Here is an 18,307-nt window from a genome sequence, read left to right as displayed (position 1 = left end):
CTTTAAAAAGGGAATTAGATATATACTTAAAAAGGAAAAATTTGCAGGGCTATGGGGAAAGAGCAGAGGAGTGGATATTGGATAACTTTTTCAAGATGGTCTGAATGGCTTCCTTCTGTGCTGTATGAAGTTAGCCAGGTCAATGGGACAGAGTCTTGATCCAGTAGCTTGCTGCACCGAGTAATTACAAGACATGGAACCATGCTCTCAATTTGAAGTCACCCCGGGGACATCACTGAAAGTCAAGCATTCCTCACGGACATTGGATGATAACTGATTCAGTGCAGTATCCTTCATACAGTAGCAAGACTTGCTGCCTGAGTATCATAATTTCACCTAAACTGAAGCAGAGAAAATGCCAGTTTGAGTGGTTGAGAGTAATCACGAATCAACTCTTACGACAAGAGCTGCTCTTGTGCATCTCCGAATGGCCATTTATTGAACAGCATTGACAGATCCCTGGGAACAGGCCTACAAAGCAATAACGAAAGAACGACTTAAAAGAAGGAAGCATTTATAAATATTTAAACAGCGCTTATGGTTCTGGTCTGTATAAAAATCCTACGCTACAGGTGAGCCTGTTCGTGCACATAAAAAAGTGAATCAAGGGAACAAGTGTGTTTGGCCCGATCCAGTTCCCACTGAGCATAAAACGCTCATAGTCTGGCATTAATTGAAGGAAGCATTTCTAAATATTTAAATAGTGTTTATGATTCTGGTCTGTATTTTCCACCTAAATTTCCACCTTCTTACATGCACAACGATGGCTGATGTAGGGAGGTGGAAATGCCATACTCTTAAAGAGCACATCCCAGAGGGAAGGGTTTGGTGGCTAAAAGGGCAGCCAGCATTCGCGCAGCAGGGGCGAGGACCAGGGTTTCAGTAAAGTGTCGTGGAAGGTGTGTGAAACTTTCATGCCATGTCCATTTGAACTGTGAAAATCGCCCAGCAGTTGAATTATATATTGTGTCTGGAGAGAGGGTACTGAGCTGCATAACACTAGAGTGAAGTACAGGTGGCTACAGGTCGGGCACTGGTGGAATAAGTTGAGATGATGGATTGAAAACATCACAAAATAAGTGCATTGTCACACCATTCAAGTGGATTAACTTAAGTGCAATCTCTCTAAAATGTAGCATTGTACTAAATGAGCCTAATGACAACACGGAAGGTACGTTTTATGGTCACTGACCTCTACTGCTCATCCCTGCTTTTGGTTTTAATTCACAAGATAGGTTCAGCATTTTTGATCTCATCCTTTCAGAATACCAACCATGCTGTCATTCCAGTATCCATTTGTTACTCAAATGAGTCCAGTGACCTGGCCTCAACCACCCTTCCTGGTAACCTGTTGATCTGTATAAAGAAATACTTACTCGGGTCCGTCCAAAATGTATCCTTCACAACCCTAATCCTGTACCTGAAATGGCAAAGAACAAGAGGTGATAGGGGCGTGAAGATACACACTGCCGTTTCCAAAACTTAACCCTTTGCTGCAGGGGCAAGCATGTATGTGCGTGTGCAGCTGTTTAAAAGATGGAATTGAGACTTTAATTTTTCTGCCTGCAGATCGCCTCCAATGTCATTAAAGTACAGATTACATTGCTGGCCTGAGTGGGCAGCTGACAATGGCCAAATAAAGGTGACCCATGGCATGCACTACCTTTGGCAATGCTGGGGGGAAACTCTTCTCATCTTGAAATGGGCCTCCTTGCCGCCAGAGACACTAGCATCGACTAATTTTGTTTAATATGCTGCCATTGCACTGGGCATTGTCTCTGGTGACAACGCTGTAATATGAATGCAGCATAAATCAGTGAATCATTTCTTGAGCAAACACTGAGTCAACTTTATTCACCTGACTCTCTGCACCTTGCTGATGTTCTTGCCGGGGAAATCAAGAACAAGGGGACGTAATCTTAAAATTAGAGAAAGGTCATTCAGGAATGAAATCAGGAAGCACTTTTTCCACACAAAGAGTATTAGAAATTTGGAACTCACCCCCATCAAAAGGCAGCGGACACTGGGGGATAATTGGTGTTTCCGACCGAGATCGATAGATTTTTGTTGGGTAAGGGTATCAAGGGATTATGGAGCAAAGGCGGGTAAATGGAGTTGAGGTGCAGATCAGCCACAATCTAATTGAATGGCGGAACAGGCCTGAGGGGCTGAATGGCCTCCTGTTCCGAATGTTACTATGTTTTACTTTCTTTCTACTGTTTTGCCCAGCTCACACTCTGGATCAACGAAAAGATGTTGACGGCCCAAGATATGTCGTACGATGAGGCTCGGAATCTTCACACCAAGTGGCAGAAGCACCAGGCCTTCATGGCAGAGCTCGCCTCCAACAAAGACTGGCTGGACAAGATAGACAAGGTAACCATTTCTGAGCAAGCTTAATGTTGTCCAAAGATACCACGTTTATTTTCCATAAGTACATGTAAAAATAAAGGTAGAAAAGATGGTTTATCCAGGACCAAAGAAAGATCATCCAAATCTGTTCAGGCAGGGCACAATGTCTGTTAGTTTTTTTACAGTGAGTTACGATTTGAAGCTATGCGAAGAGATAAAAACAGCAGATATGGTATAACAAAACAACACATTCTTCCTCTTACTACTGCTGTCTTGTGGGTGGCCCGGCAGCTTGGCTTGTGGGTGGCACCAACCTGCTGTGCCAGGTGAAGACAAGTGTCAGTCCCAATGTCAGCCAGATTGTGAGGAGGGAAACATGCTCAGTGGAGGCGAGCTGAACGATTAAACAGGCAAAGTAATGCTTGGCCGTACCTCGTAGTAGCTGGTCTCAGAGCATGGTTGGCAAATTCCTTGGAGCATCTGGCTGGGTTTCTGTGTGTGAATGGGGCATTAGAGAGAGAAGGGACTATCAACATCGTTGGGGAGGAAGCTACATTTAATAAATCAATTTCCAGCAGACTTGCGTCTATATTACTATAAACTATACATGTCCCTTTGTTAGAACTAGCCTTGTATCGTTTGTTTTTTCTTTTTGAATCACCTATTTGCCAATTTTCTCCCCTTTACTCCTGAAGGTTCTGACTCTTGCTGAGGTACAATTCCATTGCCGTGGGCGGCCCTTTTGCACTTTGTCCCAAATAATCATGCTCCATGTGTGACTCCAGACGGCGAGTATCGGCAGAGTATTTGACTGTGGATGGCATCACGACTCAGCCTGATCTCGTCCTTGTCCTTCATGCACTTCCAGCTGGAGTCACTGTTGAGTGATCGGGAATGGGAAGCCTGGCTGATTAGTTTTTGTTCGCCCCTCACTGCCTCCGGAGGTACTGAGACCAGTCACAGCTCCCTAGTTGCAGCCCTAGCTATAATTCAACACTGACCAAGGGTAGAACTTGTACAACAGCCATTACTAAGGAGATTGCCACCCACTGTTATATTAATGTGACTGCTGGTTAGTTAAGTAATCATTAAACCACTGACAGACACACTTTCTTAACTGATCTACCTTGTTGTGCAGGATGGGAAGCAACTGATTTCTGAGAAGCCAGATACTGAACCCATTGTGGAGGAGAAACTCAGTAATCTGCACAGACTCTGGGATGAGCTGGAATCCACCACCAAGACCAAAGCTCAGTGTCTTTTTGATGCCAACCGCACTGAGCTCTTCACACAGAGCTGCGCAGACCTGGACATCTGGCTCAATAACCTGGATGCACAACTGCAGTCTGATGATCACGGCAAGGATCTGACTAGTGTCAGCATCCTGTTGAAAAAGCAGCAGGTATGGGTGCTATAGATTGTGTCCTACAACACGGAAACAGGCCGTTCAGCCCAAGCAGTCCATGCTGGCATTTACCCTCCACGTGAGCAAATAGTCCTAATCACATTTACCCACCCTGCTCCCATATCCCTTCAACCCCCTTTTCCTTCGTCCACCTATCCAGTCTAATCTTGACATAGTTTCTGCCTCAACTACTAATCCTGGAAGTGAATTGCACAGCCTCACGACTCTGCGTAAAGTTTCTCTTGCTCTCTGTTGTACATCTTTTATATTTAACCTTGTATTTGTCGGGTGGGGAAGGAATTTGAGGGAGTTGAATCTGACCACACGCTGAGCTGGATCATAAAATGCCCCAAGTTGTCAGCTCCTCTTTGATGGTTAGACAACCCAAAATATTCAGTAATGAAAAATAATTTCACATCAGTGCTCAGTGAGTAGGTTATACCTTGAAAGTGTGGAGTAACAATAGGCCTTTCTTAATTGTTTCCACGTTTAGCACCTTGCTAACATTCAGCTGTAACTTCACGATATAGCATATAGCCATTTGCATGAAATAAACTTTGATTCCCTCCATGATCTGTACAGTGTATGTGACAAGAGCATTAGGAAGTTTAGCCATTAGCCTCAAATAATCGCATCCCTTTTTCTTGGCTCACCCCCACTTTTCCTCCATGTCATTGAAACCCTTCTCCCTCCAGAAACGTATCCAGTCGTCCCTTGAACTTAACTATACTGCTTCAAAACTGCTCCCTGCCGACTTATTCTGCAACTGTGTGAAAAGTTTTGCCCTACTTCCCTTCCTAATCCCTAAATTTCTAATTATTTCCCCCTGCTCGTCCCTTGAAGATGCTGGAGAATCAGATGCAAGTCCGTCAGAAGGAGGTGGAGGAGCTGAAGCGTCAGGCGCAGGCCCTAGGGCAGGAGGATACAAACATTGTGGAGCTGGACTCCAAACAGAAGAGAGTGGAGGAGAGATTCCAGGAGCTGCTAGAACCTATCCAAGAGAGACGCAACAATCTGATGGCATCCAAAGAGGGCCATCAATTCAACAGGGATTTGGAGGACGAAATTGTAAGTACCGTTCTTAACATGCATCTTTTACTGGCAAACATACTCATTTCTACTTGTACTCCCTTTTCGCCACTGGCTTCCTGAAAGCAATGGGGCAGATTTTTGTGTGCCTGTGCCTCCAATGGTGAATGGAGGAAAATTGGACGGGTAGGACCGTATCTGGTTTTCCATCTGTTAATTTAAATTGGACAGGCTCCTTTTATGGGCATTCGCCTCTCCCCGCCCGTTTTTCCTCTGTGCGTTGCACCCGGTCAATCCAAAACACGCAGGATCAAGGAATTCTGCCCCAGTGACTCTTGCTGGGCTGCAGTCTCACCTGTGGCAACATCTTGTCCAGTACCTTGTCCAGCTGGCCATTCTTCAGCCGAGTAAAAAGTACCGTTTGACACTGTAGGGCATCATAGCAGTGCTTAACCCTATTGTCAGCCAACAGCATCGCACCCGTGCGCTCTATCAGGAGTCACTGGATATTGATCTGGAGATAATCACAGATGATTTATTTCCACTGGGGCCAGTTACAGGCCAACTGTCATCCAAACTAGCAAAGAAAAGACTTGCATTTATGTAGCGCCTCGGGACGTCCCACTGAACTACTTTTGAAATGCAGTCACTGTTGTTACTTAGGCAAATGTTGCAGCTAAATTGCACACAGACAGGTCCTAAAGACAGTAAATGGGATGAATGACTAGTTAATTGTTTTTTTGGAGTTGGTTGAATGTAGAATGTTGGCCAGGAAACCAAGAGAACTTCTTTGAAGAGCTTTTTATGTGCGCAGGAAGAGGCAATGGGGCTTTAGCATCTCATCCGACGTCTCTGCGCTCCCTCATTACTGCGCTGGAGTGTCAATCTAGATTAAGTGCTCAAGGCCTGGAGTGGGGGGCTTGAACCCACAATGTTCTGACCCAAAGGCCTGAGACAAACTGACACTGAGATCAGCAGACCAGGAAATCAAACCTAGGACCTTTTGGCCGGTACCAGCGATGCATTTACCTGTTGAACACCAGGGGAGTGAATGTTTTTAATTTCACCACTGACCTGACTGTAACAGCACTACGAAAAAAAAAAATTGAGCCCTGCTTTTGAAGATCGGATCACCAATTTTTTTTTTAAGAGTTTAGAGTCTTGTAAACCTGCAGAATAGTTAACACTGCGGTAATTGTTCCAATCTCATTTCTCTCTCTCTCTCTCTCTCTCTCTCTCTCTCCAGCTGTGGGTAAATGAGCGGATGCCACTGGCAACCTCAACGGACCATGGGAACAACCTGCCAACTGTGCAGCTGCTCATTAAAAAGAACCAGGTGAGACGAGAACTAGACACGGGCCATTTAGTTGTACACACACTCCACTTTTTAACAGGGCACCAAAGGACTCACTAAACAGCTGCTCCGACCGTAATAGTGTTGAATAATAGCCCTAATGTGTCTTGTACATGTGCAGTTTCACCAACCATTACAGAAACAAACTACTGTACAACCTTTACTCTGTGAAGCGTTAGATTACGAGCACTCTATTAGCACAGTGGTGCGATGTGTATATCTGTGAAAGTGTGTAGGTGGAAGATAGTTATGAAATGAAGAAGCAGTTAGCAGTATTTCTTAACATTTCACTTTGTTCCTCAGACCCTGCAGAAGGAGATCCAGGGACACCAGCCCCGAATTGACGATATCGCGGACCGTGGGGAAACCATGGCCAAAGCAGGGCGCATAGATTCAGAGGTGCTAAGAGCGCGCTTGGGAGACCTGCAGGGGATGTGGACGGAGCTAATCGAGGAGGGAGACAAACGTAATGTCCGTCTGCAGGAGTCTCACAAGGCTCAGCAGTTCTACTTCGATGCTGCTGAAGCTGAGGCCTGGATGGGAGAACAGGAGCTTCATATGATGTCGGAAGAGAGGGCTAAGGTGCTAAAGAATTATCAGCTTAATTAAAGATGAAGGAAAGTCTAGGGAGAGCAGTTGCCATTATGTGAACTCCCCTATTTTGTATTTGCGGGGTGGGTTAATTTTTTAAAAATCATGTTTGACGTTTCTTTTTAAAATAGAGTTAATTTTCTGACCTATGGAAGCCAGCCAGGTCAGCTTTCCTCCTGTCCTAGCCTCTCCATAATGTTAGCAACAGGTAGCATCCTGGAGTGGTTCTGTTTAAAGTGACTGGGGGCTCAACTTTGGACCAGCCTGGAAATCATACTACTGACAGGGAAGTTGCAGCTCAGAAAGTACTGTCACTAGACTGTCCCATTAATATTTGAAATGAAAATTCCTTGACCCTGAATCTAGCAAATAGAGGCCGCCAAACTTTTCTTTGTGGGGGTTCCCCCTACAAATATTGACATACTCCCAAGGATCCCCTGCAAATATTGACATACTCCCAAGGATCCCCTGCAAACATTGACATACTCCCAAGGAGTCCTGCAAACATTGACATACTCCCAGGGAGTCCTGCAAACATTGACATACTCCCAGGGAGTCCTGCAAACATTGACATACTCCCAGGGAGTCCTGCAAACATTGACATACTCCCAGGGAGCCCTGCAAATATTGACATACTCCCAAGAACCTCTTGCAACTATTAAAACACCGTTAAGGACCCCCTGCAACTATTGATTTGTTCCCAAGGACCTTTTCCAACTATGGACACACTCCTGGGGACCTCCTGCAAATACAGACACCGTCCTGGTTGGGGAATCCCTCTCTTAATTTTTGAAAGTCACTGTCAGCTACCCAAAGAGAAACAGTACCGTCTCTGCAAAAAGAACATTTTTGGTTAAACTGTTTAATTTTTATTACAACACTTCTATTGTGGTATTGTATTTGTGAATTATTATGCTCTGTTTGACTGTGTTGTCATGTGTAAAAAGGATGAACAGAGTGCAATGGCGATGGTAAAGAAACACCAGGTGGTGGAGCAGTCGCTGGAGGATTATGCACAGACCATTCACCAACTTTCCAACTTGAGCAGGAATCTGGTAACAAGCAACCATCCTGAGAGGTCAGTGCCATCAATATACAGTAGCACTTTGTGGGTGTTTCCATTTATGTGTGAGCTGTGCATCAGGAGTGAGTCCTGTCATTTTGTGGAATATTACCCTGTATCTATTTCCCTCTCTGGGTTCCTGACAGGTGCAGCGTGCCTCAGGTGTGCTGAGCCTGTTAGGGGAGAGGATCCAGTGGTTTTACTCTCCCAGGCCATTGCGTGGCTTGAGCACTGGCTCACCCCCTGGCTAGGGCCACTGCCGGAGAGGAGGACATGCAACAGGAGCTGCGTCCCTAGCCGTTAGCATTGGGCCCTACTGGCTGCTGCCCCCCAGGTCGGGTTCCCTCCTCCGACTGGCAACAGCCAGAAGATCATCCGTGGGAGGGAGGGGTGGAAACACCGGTCAGCACTTGCCTGTCTCTAATCGTCACTTCAGGCTACGCCCCAGGACACCCACAAACCCTCTGATCTGCAGGGGCTAGGCGGAAGCCCTTGCACCAGGTTTCTTCAGTTGCCTCTTCTCTGGGACACCTAATGGTCCCACACAAAGAGTGCTCCCCACCTACCTCATTGAAATGTGAATGCTGGGCCTGTGCATAATCCATGCATAGTCCCGGTGAAGCCCCTGGAATTCTCGGGCTGGGGCAGCATGGACGGACAACTGATGTATTGGGGCTCAGCCCCCTTTTTTCCTCTTCACTGTCCCTGACGTCCCTGAGGTGCAACTAAGAGGCAAGCCCATCCTATTATCTCTTAGTAATACCTCCATTTGATTCAATTTATTGTTTGACCGTAAGGAGCTATAGTAATTACTATCTGATGAAAGGTCCCACCCAAAACATCAGCCTATCTTTCTCTCAGAATTTATTTCTGATTTGCAGCATTAGGCATTCGTGGTTTTTCGTCCTCCCTAAGATGATTTTTAATTTTTTTGGATTGTGTAGTGACCGAATTACTCTGAGGCAGTCACAGGTGGATAAATTATACGCTGGACTGAAGGATCTGGCGGAGGAACGGAGGGAAAAACTGCAGGAGCGGTTACGGCTCTGTCAACTCAAACGGGAAGTGGATGACCTAGAGCAGTGGATCGCGGAGCGGGAGATAGTGGCTGGCTCCCATGAGCTGGGTCAGGATTATGAGCACGTCACTGTGAGTAAAGGGCCTACCTTTTTTTTCCTCTTGTAAACCAACAGATTGAAATAAGTACAGATGAACGCGGCCATCAGCCCATTTACCTCATCCTTCCTTATCCCACGATTCCCATACCGCCGTATCTAGCTGCCTCGAGAATGGCTCCACAGTTTATCCATCCACTTCCGTGCCCGGAGTCCATTCCAGGTCTCGCTGTGTGTGAAGAACTGTTTCCCGTATCCCCTTGTCTTGCTGTTGTGGTTTAGCTTGAAATAGTGCTTAGTATCATACTTAGTATCGCAGCTCTATAAAGTTCCCTCTCATTCACTTCTTTTCAGTGCAGCAGAGTCCGAGTTTTTCTAACTTCTCTTCATTACCTTGCTCCTAATTTTGAGGGTTCATCCCCTCTTTGAGATACAGGTCCACTCTGGTACCTCGCCCAGATGGCAGTGGTTCACGTGAGCCTGGACAATGAGTGATGGTGCGATTTGCAACCATGGGGTGCATCACCGTCAAGCCCAATGATCCTCATCTCACATCCACAGGTTCCAGCAAATGCTCACTGGATTGCGATCAAGAGCAAGAACCCTGGCTGATCTCTCTCCCCACGTCGGAAGCACTGAGGCTAATTGTAATGCTCATACTACTAACCCTGGCTTAGGAAAATGTGGGACTTTCTGGTCTGTGCATGCTGAGCCAGCGAGATAAGAATTCTTGGCGTGAGTTTCTGCAGCATACAACCAAATAAACAAACGGGTGAACACTTTCATTAAAATAGCAGAGGAATGTTGTACAAAACTGCTAAACTGTGTGTCTGCTGATATTGCCAACAGTTCTATCCAGATTTAAGTCTGTTCAAATGAATCACGCTCGTTGACCGAGAGTGAATCCCGCCATTCTTTGTACAGATGTTGCGAGATAACTTTCGTGAATTGGCTCGTGACACCAGCAACATCGGCCAGGAGCGCGTGGACTCTGTGAACTGCATGGCGGACGAGCAGATTGACCTGGGTCACTCGGAAAACGCCACCATTGCTGAGTGGAAGGACGGGCTGAATGAGGCCTGGGCTGACCTGCTGGAGCTCATCGACACCCGGACGCAGATGCTGGCCGCCTCGTATGAGCTGCACAGCTTCTACCACGATGCCAAGGAGACGCTCGGCCGCATTCAGGAGAAGGAAAAGCAGCTGCCAGAGGAAGTGGGTCGTGATCTAAACACGGTAGAGAGAATGCACCGGATGCACACCACGTATGAGCACGACATACAGGCTCTGAGCACGCAGGTACATGCAGAATATGCAGATCACTGTTTCTCTCCTTTCTGCGTCATCTTTCTCCCTCCTTCTTCTCCTTCCTTCTTGCTTTCGTATTCTCTTTCTACCTCTCCTCCATCTCTCCATCTCCTATCTCTCTCATCCTTTCTCTTACCTCACCTCTGTCTGTTCCTACTATAAGAATAACCTTCCAGTTCTGGTGCATTTTTCAGTGCTGTCTCTATCTGTCAATTTCAAGCTTTTGATACTTTCCCAGAGCCTGAATTTTAAAAGGATGTGGAAGGAATATTAAAAAAATCACTTATAATTTCCAGTTCCCTGGGGTTTTGATGGTGAGATTCCCTCTGTAAAAGATGTCTTGAAAGAGATTGCCACTTTTAAACAACTTCTACTGCTGCAGTCGTCCTCATTCCTTAATTTCCGTTTGTTGTCGCTGTTGACCATTTTGGCGCCCTACCTTTCCTTGCACGTTTGCCTTTCCCTTTGACGTTGGTTTCCCATTTTTTTGTAACGCAGGTGAAACAGGTTCAGGACGATGCTGCTCGCCTGCGGTCAGCCTATGCTGGCGAAAAGGCCGAGGACATCCAGCGACACGAGGACACCGTTGTGGAGGCCTGGAATGCCCTCCTCAATGCCAGCAACGGACGCAAACAACTCCTCTCGGACTCTGTCGAAAAGTTCCGCTTCTTCAACCTTGTACGGGCCCTGATGCTGTGGATGGACGACGTCAATAGACAAATGGATACCCAGGAGAAGCCGAGGTAGTTTTATTAACTGCTGCACTCAAGGGAGGGATGGGGTGGGTAGCTGATCCCTTGAGTTCCTTTCGGAAAATCATGCCCAGAGCCCCACGCATATGAGAAGGGGTTTATTTCTTTAAAGAACAATTCTATGAATATTATGATCAGTACATAGAATTTACAGCACAGACACAGGCCATTTGGCCCAACAGGTCCGTGCCAGTCTTTATGCTCCATACGAGCTTCCTCCCACCCTACTTCATCTAACCCTATCAGCATATAATTCTATTCCTTTCTCATGTGCTTATCTAGCTTCCCCTTAAATGCAGCTACGCTATTCGCCTCAACAACTCCATGTGGTAGCAAGTTCCACATTCTAATTAATTGTGCACTTGAATTTGGTCAGCTTGGCTCACTCAGCTGGTTGCAATCTCGTCTCTGGGTCACATGGTTGGCACTTTGAGCCCCAAACCAGACGTAGAGCTCATAATATGGGCGGACACTCCACACGGTACTGAGGTAATGCTGCCATTCTTGGGATGATCCTTAAATTGAGGCCGGCACGCCGTTTATGTGGAAATTAAAGATCCTATGGCAGTATTTGAAGAAGAGCAGGGAATGAAATAAGGAAGCATTTTTTCACACACGAGGGTAGTGGAAATCTGTAACACTCTTCCCAAAAAGCTGTTGATTCTGGGTGCTGACCCACAACTCACAGGCTACACACACTGGCATCTATTCAACCATGACAGGCGCATCGCCCAGACACACGTCCCACTTTCTTGCAGGAGAAGGTGGCCCATATCAAGAGGCAGCAAGTGGCAGTGGAATTTAGCCTCTCGAGCCTGTTCCGCCATTCAGTGAGATCATGGTGGACCTGTGACCTAACTCCATATACCCGCCTTAGCCCCATTTCCCTTAATACCCTTGGTTCACAGAAATCTATCAATCTCAGATTTAACTTTCACAACTGAGCTGGCATCAACTGCCGTCTGCAGAAGAGCATTCCAAATGTCTCCCACCCTTTGCGTGTAGAAGCATTTTCTAACTTCATTCCTGCACATTAGGCCCAATTTAGTGCCCTCTGAGAATGGGCAAGTGTCCATTTACAAACTGTAGGAAGTAAAGTGTAACATCAGTAATTTAAAGAGACCTTGTCACTAACGTTGATGAGTGATGTTAGGCTCCCTCAGTGGTTCAGTGGGTATGTGGTATGGTACTGAGCCATAGTGAATAAAAGATCCTGAGTAATTCATTCTGTTAAGTGCTTTGAGATTTTTCAACGATAAGTTTTTCTTTTTGTCAAAGATTGTTAATGTTGAGGATCGGAACACTTTCCTGTTTCAAGCACTCTGTACCAGCATCAAACAAACCTAAATCAGCTGTAGCAGTTAAATACAGTGTAAAACTCCCTCGATTCTATCCCAATAATGTTCTTCAACCCCAACCTCAGAGGAGTGCCCCTCCACCACAACAGAGTAGCATTTTTCCATTTCCCACATTGGCCATCATGTTGTCATATTGGGTGAGATTGAGAGTTGAGGGCAGAGCAGGCTCGAGGGGCCGTATGGCCTACTCCTGCTTGTATTTCTTACGTCCTTATCCCTGGTCTGTGTTGAGTTAGCTGATCGGAGCCAGGAAGGTGCTGCAACTGATTTTGCCTCACTGGGCTAGGGAGGGGAAGAGTCAGCCAGAGTTCCTGATCACTATCCAGTGAGGAAATTAATTACTAAAAGGAAAGAAAACTCACCTTTGGTCCAAATGAAGAGGTTGGACGGAGAGAAGGAAATACCAGAACCGGCCACAAAGGATAAGGTGCAGCAAGAAAGTAACAGCTAAGGATTAGAGATGGGATGGACACGGGGGTGTTGGTGCAAGCTGCTTTGGTTTACAGATTGGCCAAATCCAAAAAGTACCTCTCCTTCCCCCACCTGCTGGTTGACCAGTGGGAATCTCCAGCCTTGATTTGCAGAGGGCACTGCAGAGGTTAAACGTTGGTTGAGTGCGTGTTCTACCTAACTGAACCGTTGCATTGTCACCTTGTAGGGACGTCTCTTCAGCGGATCTGACCATAAAGAACCATCAGGGGATCAAGTCCGAAATCGATGCCCGGGACGACAGCTTTACAGCGAGCATTGAGATGGGCAATGCCCTCTTGGCCAAGAACCACTATGCTTCAGATGAGGTAGTGTAATCCTTCGTTCAAAAAGACATTTCTAAAGGTTATTAACACTATTTGAATTACAGTACAGCGGTTATTTCTGTGCGCTTTCTTTCCACCGTTATTCCTGCATGCCCCGTTGCTATGACGATAAAACATGATGGTAACAATTAAGGCATGTGATTTGGCATGACACAACATCCTGCAACAAACCTTGCAAACCTCTACACTTACCAAACCCCCTCCATGGGCTGGTGCCACTCCACCTCTCCAGGCCTACGTCCCACCTAAGACCCCGCAGCCTTCCATCTCTGGTCTACTGCAAGCCCCTGTCCCCGTCCACTCCACTATTAGCCAGCGGGCCTCTGTATTCTGAAGTTCTCTTCGCAAACCTCACCACCTCGCTACACCATTCTCACCTTCAGCAAAACACCTCAAAACGACCATACCTTCTGTCACATCCCCCAACTCTTTTAACCACCGCTTGGAGTCTGTTTCCTCCTCCACCCTGTGAAGCACCTCGGGATGTTTCACTGTGTTACACACAATATATAACAGCAACTTTCATTTCTTATAGTCCTCGTCGTGTACAAGGGAAGTCCCAGTGCGCTGGATAATGAGCGACACTGAGCTGGGGAGGGGGGCGGGGAGAGCGGGGAGATATAAGTGCTGGATATTGTTCTTTACCGCATATAGTACAGCAACATTACGTGAGTCCTAGAGGCAGTGATGGGGCTGGTATTTGAGCGATAACAGATCACTTGTCTTAGTAATGCCCTTACTAATATACACATTATAGGCACAAATATTAAAACTACGAAACAGTCCCTTAGCTCCCTGCCGCAAAAGTGACCTGCTTTCTACTGTTGTATAAGACAAAAAGGTCAAAATACTAGAACACACCAATCAGTTTATTACAAATACCCATTATATGTTCAAGACTATTATTCTGCTTTCTTTCCGTGTTCTGTTAGATTGCAGAGAAGTTGTCCCAGCTCCAGGCAAGGAGGAAAGAAATTAACGATAAGTGGAAGGAGAAGGAAGACTGGCTGCAGCTGGGTGAGAATACTGAATACCGTGTATTGAAGTAGTCAGTAGGAAGCCTCCATCAGGGATTGACAAACCCACAAAACTTGTCTTGTGCTCTGTGCGTTGCTGTGTTCATTGAAGGACAATAGTTCCACTGTACAAAACTGCTCTTTGGCACTAAATCCAGATGATGTGTGGTGCAATGTATGAAATTACAGGCCTTTCACCTCTGGGGAGCAAGGTGTGAATCCAGCCCATAATGCTGGGATGAAAGTCTCCCCTATCTACTGGTTGTAAGGGTACTATGTGAAATGAGTTGGGGCAGCCTCAACCTAGTTCCAATTGTGGATGGGCCCACAGCATAAAACTGTTCCTAATATGTCAGTTTCATGGATTTTCGTAGACTGTACATCACAGAAACCGGCCATTCAGCCCAACTGGTCTTAAGTCGGTATTTATATTTATGCTCCACATGAGCCTCCTTCCACCCTACTTCATCTCGTCCTTTCACCCAGAGCAGCCTGCGATGGCTTTGATGTAGAAGCTGGCTGTGTTTTCGGTTTTAAAATGGTGGCTTTTTTCCTTCAGGATAGGCCCAACACGGTGCAAAGCGTGTCACGAGCCTGTATCGAGATTATATCCATATCTATATTGGATTAATCGAGTTTGAAACACTAGTCAACCGTCAGATTTTATGAAATTTTCTTCAATATATTGAAGATATTATCGACTGAGTTGGAACTGACAGTACTGCATTCTCTCTCCCGCCAGTGATGGAAGTTCTCCAGTTTGGTAGGGATGCAGCGGTTGCAGAGGCCTGGCTGGCAAGTCAGGAGCCGTACGTCAGAGCAGCTGACATAGGAAGTAGTGTTGATGATGCCGAGAACCTGATCAAGCGACATGAAGGGTTTGAGAAGTCGGCCGCTGCGTGGGACGAGCGTTTCCTGGCCCTGGAAAAACTGACGACAGTGAGTATAGTATTACTCTGTTGTTTTCTTCCAGTTTTCTCCCCAACTCTCCTGAAAGTGCTGACTGCCCACTAGAACCTCACCTAAATGGCCATTACATAGAATGTACAGCAGAGAAACAAGCCATTCGGCTCAATTGGTCCTTGCCAGTGTTTATGCTCCACACAAGCCTCCTCCTGCCCTACTTCATCTCACCCTATCAGCATATCCTGGAACTTAGTCAGCAAAACAGGCACAAAAAGTCATAACAAATCAGATGAACCACCTCGGGATATATATGAAATGTTTTTCATTGCTGGAAAATTTTACACGTTGCCGGGTGTGCATGCATTGCAAGTGTCGCGATGACACACATACAACATGAATCAATAATATCAACAGACTTCAGAGTAATTCGAAACCCAACAAGTAAGAGCAGGAAGACCAATTGTGAGTTGTTTCTCCAGGCACAAAATGAACTCTAGCAATTCGTTCTCCATTCAATCAGTGCCGTATAGATACACCCTAAGTCGCATAGTCCCAAGGGTTTGATCCTCAGTCTGTACTGTTAGTTGATCTCAGCTGAGGCAGTGGTTAGGGGCCTCAATCCCCTCGTTGGGCAGAGTGGGGGGAAATCAACCAGCATTCCCACTTTGGATTGCTTTCCAGGGATTCCTGCAAGAACGTACATATATGTTGGGTAACAACAGGAACAGCCATGGCTGTGACCCTGTCCATTGTCGATTAGCCTGCTGACGCTCAGTGTCAATGTTTGCACATGAAGATTGGCCACTAAAGTGAGGGCTGCTGGCACCTGTGCAACTATACTCCAGCAAGAGTTGGAAGAGCTGGGAAAGGATAAGGATAAAATTGGTGGCAGAAAAACTTTGACACATGCAAACGGGAGAAATAATGAATGAACGATTAATTGTATCTAGCAAGGGTCCCGTAAAGAGACTGGGCAGCAGTTTACAAGGGAAGAGTTACTAGAGCGTTCTCGTTTCCTGCCATGTAGTTGTTTTGCTTTGTAATAGGGATAATGTTCCCCTGAGATACTGGTTGCCTTTGTTTAGTGAAAACGACGCCTTAGCATTCCATCGTTTATTACAGCTGGAGCAACACGAGATTCGCCGCATACAGGAGGAGGAGGAGCGGAAGAGAAAACCACCTCCGCCACCCTCGCCCCCCACACCACATGTCTCTGTGATAGCAGAGGACAGCCCGGAGGCCAGGAGTCGGGCACAGCAGAATGAATTGGCACGGTAATAGCACCTACCAGTCAGGCCTTTAGCACTGGGGAGAAGTTCCCATCACATGTGGACAACGGGAATGTCCCTTTTATATTCTGTAATTGTGTTGGTTCCTAAATCGTCCCCATTTACACATTTGTCAACAGAACTGTGCGTACTAAAGGTTTGTTCCTGCGCAGTTGCCTGGAAGTTGTGAATGCAACTTTTAAAGTAACAGGAAATGGGCAAATGATACACATGTGCAATTAGTTAAAAAGCATTTGTGACTTTGTCATTCGGGTCTGGACTGCTGCCGGTGTCAGGAGAAGGTCCGTATAGGCAGCAGTGGTGAAAGTGCATCCTTGCCCTCTACTGGCAGGCTGAAAGCTAAGCCACCCACAGCCAGGATCAAGGTGATCCTGCTGCAAGTACTACCAGCCTTTGCAGACAAAGGTACCTGCAGAAAATGACCTCTCAGGGCGGGTTCATGTGCCTCGCATAGTACCAGTGCCAGGTATTTTACAGGACTACCTCTGATGCCTTTTCTGAGGCAACCCTGCAAGTTAAAGTAGGTATTAGTCATGTTGTAATTATCACACTCTGTTAAAGGATCCTTCAACGGTATTTGCGTATCTTCTCATGTCTCAACTTTGCTCCCCCTATATAGATAAGAGGTCGGCTGTTTAGGACCGAGATGAGGAAAAATGTCTTCACTCAAAGGGTTGTGAATCTTTGGAATTCTCTACCCCAGAAGGCTGTGGCTGCTCAGTTGTTGAATATATTTAAGATTGAGATCGATAGATTTTTGGACACTAAGGGAGTCACGGGATATGTGGATAGCGCAGGAAAGTGGAGTTGAGGTCGAAGATCAGCCATGATCTTGTTGAATGACGGAGCTGTCTCAAGGGGCCGTGTGGCTGACCCCTGCTCCTATTTCTTATGTTCTTATACACTAACTCGTCTAGGAGTCCAGGCAGGCAGCTTGCTCCCAGACCTGTGCCAATCCCAATGTATTACCAGCCTCTGTCAGGTTCATGAGCATGGCCTATAGTGGCTTCTCCTTTCATGATCTCTTAATGGTTCCTTTGTGTTTCTTCTGTCCTTTCAAACTCTGGGACATGGGTTTGAATCCAAACTGATGGGGTGAAAATCTCTTCTATCTGTCAGCCGGGATGCTTCCAGATGAAATTAACTGGGGATTCTTCAACCCAGCCACCAAATCACATACCTCCTTAAAGTACGAATGTAAGGAATCTTACAACACCAGGTTATAGTTGGACTATAACCTGGTGTTGTAAGATTCCTTACATTTGTCAACCCCAGTCCATCACCGGCATCTCCACATCATCCTTAAAGTACGAGAGCAGGCTGTCTGCCCGCACAATGTCCCAACAATTGTCCATTTCGTAAAGAGACCTAAAAGTGGGAGGATTTTATATTGCAGCAACTAGAAACCATGTAGAGTGGTTCCGATTCACCAGCAATCTCCTCAATGGCTCACTCTAATTAATTTTGGGCTTTTATTTGTTATTTTCAGGGATGGTGAGATGGTTAATCACCTGGAGCCCATCGCTCAGAACGGAGTGCACTCAGACATGGAGTCACCGCAGGTAAGTCACAGAAAACCGTCCTCCGTGAGCCACTCAGTGGGACCCACTGTCCACAAAAGGCAGCAACGGGCAGCTGTAGACAACACGAGTCTATGATTTTCACGATTGGGACCCATGTGGTCAGCAGCACACAGCTGTGGAGCACATGGAGGCGTTGTATTCAAATCCCTCCATGGCCTCGCCCTTCCCTAGCTCTGTAACCTCCTCCAAGCCCTACAATCCTCTGAGATTCACCAATTCTGGCCTCTTACGCATCCCCGATTTCCTTTGCTCCTCCATTGGTGGCCGTGCCTTCAGCTGGCTAGCGCTAATCTCTGGCATTCCCTCCCTAAACCTCTCCACCTTTCTCTCCTTTAAGTCGCTCTTTAAAACCTACCTCTTTGATCAGCTTT

General features: G+C 46.4%; 1 protein-coding gene across 4 annotated transcripts in view; it reads left to right on the top strand.

Moving 5' to 3' along the window:
* LOC137306415 (spectrin beta chain, non-erythrocytic 1-like) overlaps positions 1-18,307 on the top strand; it is a 235,570-nt gene that overhangs the window by 201,858 nt on the left and 15,405 nt on the right. For all 4 annotated transcript variants that reach the window (XM_067975592.1, XM_067975595.1, XM_067975593.1 and 1 more), the window contains 14 exons: positions 2,230-2,376; positions 3,491-3,754; positions 4,601-4,825; positions 6,033-6,122; positions 6,444-6,722; positions 7,679-7,809; positions 8,739-8,943; positions 9,834-10,208; positions 10,716-10,960; positions 12,986-13,124; positions 14,075-14,159; positions 14,901-15,097; positions 16,187-16,338; positions 17,843-17,915. In XM_067975592.1, coding sequence (XP_067831693.1) covers positions 2,230-2,376; positions 3,491-3,754; positions 4,601-4,825; positions 6,033-6,122; positions 6,444-6,722; positions 7,679-7,809; positions 8,739-8,943; positions 9,834-10,208; positions 10,716-10,960; positions 12,986-13,124; positions 14,075-14,159; positions 14,901-15,097; positions 16,187-16,338; positions 17,843-17,915 — 2,607 coding nt within the window. The remainder of the gene's footprint in view (positions 1-2,229; positions 2,377-3,490; positions 3,755-4,600; positions 4,826-6,032; positions 6,123-6,443; positions 6,723-7,678; positions 7,810-8,738; positions 8,944-9,833; positions 10,209-10,715; positions 10,961-12,985; positions 13,125-14,074; positions 14,160-14,900; positions 15,098-16,186; positions 16,339-17,842; positions 17,916-18,307) is intronic.

This window comes from Heptranchias perlo, chromosome 43, assembly GCF_035084215.1.
Source record: "Heptranchias perlo isolate sHepPer1 chromosome 43, sHepPer1.hap1, whole genome shotgun sequence".
Lineage (NCBI taxonomy): Eukaryota > Metazoa > Chordata > Chondrichthyes > Hexanchiformes > Hexanchidae > Heptranchias > Heptranchias perlo.
The sequence above is the reverse complement of the archived record's forward strand: the minus strand, read 5'-3'. Positions and strand labels throughout refer to the sequence as shown.